The sequence below is a fragment of the Littorina saxatilis genome, linkage group LG12 (assembly GCF_037325665.1).
Source record: "Littorina saxatilis isolate snail1 linkage group LG12, US_GU_Lsax_2.0, whole genome shotgun sequence".
In the NCBI taxonomy this organism is placed as follows: domain Eukaryota; kingdom Metazoa; phylum Mollusca; class Gastropoda; order Littorinimorpha; family Littorinidae; genus Littorina; species Littorina saxatilis.
Window position 1 is genome coordinate 70,453,845 of NC_090256.1, and position 6,000 is coordinate 70,459,844.

Consider the following 6,000-nt stretch of genomic DNA (forward strand, 5'->3'; position numbering starts at 1 on the left):
CAGAGTTCGGTGGGTTATAGAAACACGAAAATACCCAGCATGCTTCCTCCGAAAGCGGCGTATGGCTGCCTAAATGGTGGGGTAAAACGGTCATACGTAAAATTCCACTCGTGCAAAAACATGAGTGTACGTGGGAGTTTCAGCCCATGAACGCAGAAGAAGAAGAAGAAGAAGAAGAAGAAGAAGGGGTTCGTAAAACTAAAAGGGGGGTTCCACCATATTGGCCAAACAGATGGGGTATTTTTGTTGTCAAAGGATCCAAACGCGAAATCTGATGTAATCATTATCATAATAGTCTGTAATTTCAAGAAGGTGAAAAAAACCATGAGTTTGAGATAGTTATTCAACTGAATGCCTTTTCTTCTACAAATACAATCACAGCTTAATATGGTCATTAGTAATAACTCTTGAAATGATTATTGACATTTAATCATAAAGAAAATATGTCCACGCAAAAATAGATCTTGTGAAAATTGACTTTAAGTTTTAACTCTTTTTTTAAAATAAATGCTGAAATTTTGTTGGCTCCTGATCTCAAACGATGTACCTGTAAATGTAATGTTAAATGTTACAGTGGACTTTGCTTTAGACAGTTGACTTGGTGACTACTAGCTTTTGTTTTAGAATACCATTTTTTAGCGTAATTGGCGTGATTATGAGCATGTTTCACAGTGCAAGTATTTTTTTCTGGCATGAAATGTGTAACTCTCTCCATCCAATAGTCACAAAAATACTTGTGTTTAAAGTGTCAGAATAAAATTGACCAAAAAAAGAGGTAAAACTAAAAGGTTCAGAAATAAGTCAGGTGTGTGCCATACTATTACTGTGATGAAAAACAAGAGGTAAGTACTTTTTGCAACTTCACAATTTGCTGCTTGGCTCATGGATGATGGAGAAAGTGGCTGAACGACTAACACTGACTAACACTGACCATAGACCTACATATTAGATAGATAGGAAACTCCTTCACTGCGCCTGCGAGGATGGTCGCCTACCGCAGGAAAAGGTAACTGCGTATGCCACGAACTGTAAATATATAGGTCCCTGCACTGACTAACAGTAACATGTTCTTACTACATGCACTTGTCTCCATGGTTTCATTTACTAGTGCGCCCTGAAAATGTCCCATCATTATACCCTTCAGTGTGTCACCAAATGTACACTTTACATCGGATTACACACGCACACAAACACACACATACAGAGATAACACGATATAGCGGCTAATTCTCAGATGGCACCATTTTGCATCTTTGGTCAAAAACGTGTACAGGCCTCATTTGCCCTTCTTGCCTTCGACTATGTCCCATCGGAATTTGGTTGAGGGGGACAAATGTCCCATTGCCCTTTTCTCCCAGGCTAACCCTGTGTCTCCATACTTGATAAGGAAAAAACACACAAAATGTTTCTGATGACAAGGCCCCAAAAAGTAGTGTCATGTTATTTTTTTTGTTTTGCCGATTGAAGTTTGGTATTCATTCACACATGCATATATATAGTATGTGGCTTGTTATTTGTTGGAAAACGCACAAAGTGTGTTCCCTGGATGTCGCAGAAGAGCAACTTTCCTTGCAAAATCTAATTTTGTCCATTTTAATAAAAATATTTTTTGAAGCGTCAAAATAGGGGAACAAATTAGGGTCTGTCGGGGAGCAGGAAACAAGGAACTTTAGGTTTTTTACTAACAAAAATAATGCTGACAAAGCTTTCATGAATTGAACCCATTACCATTGTAATGTATGGGAGACAACAACCGAATTATTTGCAGGACAGCAGTAGCACTATCCACTGGATTGTCCCCCTTGTGTAATTCAGCTGAATCTCCTGCTTTCTATGAAGTACTGGCGATTTCAGTAGGAAAAGCAGTATTGTATTTGTTGGCAATGAATGGTTGTTTTCTGATGACTGTGATGAACATTGTAAAGTACACCTTGGCTTTGTTATCAGCTGTTAAGTATGTCAGTAGAAATGACACACATATTTATTTAGTTCAAATTAAAATTGTGCACCTTCAAACAGTGTCAGGCAGTTGCTGAGACATACACTGGCCTGGAAACCAGACATGATGATAATGATGATGATGATGATGATGATCATTATCATCATCATCATCAACCAGACATACATTGATTACATTCAACTTTGATAGTTGAACGTGAAGGTAGAAAAGGATAAAATGTCCAATTATTTGTTCAGTCAGCTAATAACTTGGTGACTTAGTCACTGTGTGATTTCATTTAGGCCACACACACACAAAAAGTCTTTAGGTAACATAGGAAAAAAAAATAGGGTCGGTAGGTCGGGAATTTTTTCTTTCTTCCCAAAAACCATATTTTTAAGCTATTTTGCCAAAAAACAGACTTTTTTTTTCTTCTTCTTCTTTGCCAAATGCCCAAAAAAAGTCTAGGGTCGCGCGAAAAAATAGGGTCGGTCAGGATACCGTAAACAGACTATTTTTTTTTGGGGGGGGGGGGGGGGGGCCTTATCCTCAAAGGACATTAGTTTGGAATGACTAACCCGTTAGACAGCCAACAGTCCGGCTTCACAATCAGTCAAAATGACACTAGCTTTTTGTTGCTGTTGCTTTCCACTTTTCCCAAATGTTAGTTTCAAGGTACGAACAGGTCTCACATTTTCTCTTTATCCCCTGTGTCAATTTACACCAAGTTTCACTAAGTCACCCTTCTTTTCAAGACCCATTTTGTTCAGAATTTTGGAGGTCTAGCCTTCACCGGATCTCACTTTGGAGGTCTAGCCTTCACCGGATCTCACTTTGGAGGTCTAGCCTTCACCGGGTCTCACTTTGGACTGGGATGATATGGGTTGTGTACGACCCATACTTTGGTTCTAAACAAGTATCCAACGTAAAAAGTGTGGGTCATACACGACCCCGCTATACGAACAGGGATTTAACTTTTCCCTGCAGTTTTGCAGAGTATGGGTCCAACACGACCCACGCCATCCATAAAATACCTTCTTTAATCCCAAATGGGTCGTCCACGTCCCACAACATGGGGACTGTGTAGCTCAAATGACATCATTGTTTATTTGTAGCTCAAATGACATCATTGTTTATGTGTAGCTCAAATGACATCATTGTTTATGTGTAACTCAAATGACATCATTGTTTATTTGTAGCTCAAATGACATCATTGTTTATGTGTAGCTCAAATGACATCATTGTTTATGTGTAGCTCAAATGACATCATTGTTTATTTGTTTGTATACAAAAGTAATCGTTTAAAAAGTGGTTGACAGGAAGGTTGTGTGGTGATAAAGGAGGACATGAAGTCTCAGTCAAAACCCAATAGTGTTAGAAATACAGACACTTTCGTGAGGCTCTGGGTCATCCACGACCCAGGACGCTAGTGAAGGTAATAAGGGGGATCCACTGCACAAAATCACGATTTTATCACTCCACCTACTCCACTTAACAGCTGAGTTGAAACACATCAAATCAATCAGCCTTAAATGAGTCACTGGTTGGGTACAGGCAACCAACCTTGTTATAAATCCGCCAGACTCGGAGGCTTCTCTTACAATAACATTATCATTTCAAATTCAATACATTTTAAGCACACCACCCTAAAAAATGTGTCACAGCTGAAACTATGTGTATGCACTTTTTATGGTACACAGCACACAGGCAGTACCACTTGCCTTTTTTTAAACGTTTATACCTCAGTCATGTTTAACATGGATGCAGCCAGAATCTGCAAAAAGTTAGTAAAAAAAAACCTTCACGTTTTGTATACAGCCCTCAACATTTTATCCCACTAAACTTTGTGAGTTTCTGTTTGACATGTTTATGATAGTGGCCTATGTGTTTCGAAACTGTCTTTTCATCTGAACGTTTTCTGAGCATGTACTTGAAGTGAACAGCGATAGCACGGACCTATAAGATATAAGCCTGTGCATGGTTTTAGGGCTTTCAAAAATACTCGGAGAGGTCACACAAGCTGTCCTAATGCTCGGAGAGAAGGTCACACAAGCTGTCCTAATGCTCGGAGAGAAGGTCACACAAGCTGTCCTAATGCTCGGAGAGAAGGTCACACAAGCTGTCCTAATGCTCGGAGAGAAGGTCACACAAGCTGTCCTAATGCTCGGAGAGAAGGTCACACAAGCTGTCCTAATGCTCGGAGAGAAGGTCACACAAGCTGTCCTAATGCTATCAATAACAAATCTGAAACAGATAGACTGCTCAAGTTCCAAAATCAAGATTAAAAAAACAAGAAAGATACGTCGTTTCTTGAACGTTTTCTTTAACTATAGACAAAATCATTATGGAATAGTGTTTGGGAGAAGTCAATATTACTAGTTACTACAACTACAAGGAATGGAGACAGGAAATGCACTACCGCATGAATAATAAAACTGGGATATTCTTATGATGTATAGCAGCAGGGAATTGTCAGGAGATATCAATGTATTAGACTCAATGTAATCAAAGCATCAGCTTGGAGTGGACAGAGTGGCTGATTTGACAATCAATGAGGACAGTCAGTCAGCAAGCACTATAAGGCCTAAAAAAAAAATAGGTGTGGTTACGGTAACCCGACCTACCCTATTTTTAGGGGCCGATCCTATAACTTTTTATTACATTTGTCAACAAAAAAACAAAACAAAACAAAAACGAGTGCAAAAAACGCAATAAAAGCGAAAGCGCCCGAGTCGCACACTTATTTCCCTGTCAGTGTCAAGTAGGTTTAATTTGTACACATTAGAAAAAAAAGTTAAAAAAAAAAACAAGTGATTGCCTACCTACCTACCCTACTTTTTTTGGCTATGTTACCGTAACCACACCTATTTTTTTTTTTGGCCTAACTGGTCTATCTGCTAAATCCCATCAGGCCATGTGCATGAAACATTTTCTTGCGCATAAATACTGCTCGATCTTTCATAATGAAAGTTCAAAACTCATTGGTTTTGCTTTGAGTTTGAGTTACAACAATCTGCCAATAATTACCGGCAGCTGAAGTGTGTGTCTATGATTGTTCCTGTGTGTGTGTGTGTGTGTGTGTGAGAGAGAGAGAGAGAGAGAGAGAGAGAGAATAAATGAGGAGAGAGAGCATTTGATTGCAATGGTGACACTCTTCATTTTTACTTTTAGGCATTTGGAAAGTGTGAGTCTCCTCAACGTGTCACTCAGCTGTAGCAACAGTCACAATACTCCCGTGTAGCCCAGCTGACTGCCTCCCTGCAGGCTTCACTGAACAAACCCACCGACACTTGAAACTTCACAAACAGTGCACACAAGTGTACAAGGGAACAGCTTGTTTACAATAAATTGCGAGCTCACAGGAGCGAATACATCTGTTTTACTCCAACGGTGTACCGTTACCGACATGCAATCGCAGAACTTTTTGGTTGTTGGGGAGGGGTGCGAAAAAACAGGAAGAGGTAACGTTGGCACCTACCTCCATGTTTGAGGGAGGGCCCTGCTTCGATCGGCATGATGAGAAGGGGAAGAATCCCACTAAGCCCCACCAAAATCGCGCCGAGAATGGAGTAAATCCACACATCGTAAGCCTGTAACTTGTCCGCATCCAACAAGAACCAGGTAGCATCAGCATCCTCATCTCTTCCCTCCATCTCTGTTCCGTACGCCACGTCTACTGACTGTGCATGGCTCGCGCGTTTCGCTGTTCCTTTATAGCCCGTTGTCTTCGCTCGGTGGATTTCTCCATTCAGCACCTGTGTCAGCGCGAGGAGCGCGATAATCAGCGGGTAGAGATATCGATAATACATCGTGAAACTTGCCGACACACATTACTGTCCCACTCTTTGGATCGGCTCCACACGTCCGCACACACAAACATTGCAGTACATATGACCTGTGAACTGTGACCCCGAAATTACCAATCATCTTACAAAGCTACCCCGCACTTTAGCTTCGCTTTTAGTGACTTTGGTTACACTTTGCTGCGTCTTTCTAAACAACTCACAGAAACTATCGTGATCCACTGACCGATTTTCTAAATACCATCTGCATGACGAAAA

General features: G+C 40.5%; 2 protein-coding genes across 4 annotated transcripts in view; one reads left to right on the forward strand and one right to left on the reverse strand.

The window, feature by feature from the left end:
• LOC138982685 (zinc transporter ZIP13-like) overlaps window positions 1-5,828 on the reverse strand; it is a 47,351-nt gene extending 41,523 nt beyond the window's left edge. The window contains exon 1 of the mRNA XM_070356013.1: window positions 5,418-5,828. Within this exon, the coding sequence (XP_070212114.1) occupies window positions 5,418-5,748 (331 nt within the window). The 5' untranslated portion in view covers window positions 5,749-5,828. The remainder of the gene's footprint in view (window positions 1-5,417) is intronic.
• Window positions 1-6,000, forward strand: part of LOC138982684 (F-box/LRR-repeat protein fbxl-1-like) — an 86,618-nt gene that overhangs the window by 25,269 nt on the left and 55,349 nt on the right. The window lies entirely within an intron of this gene.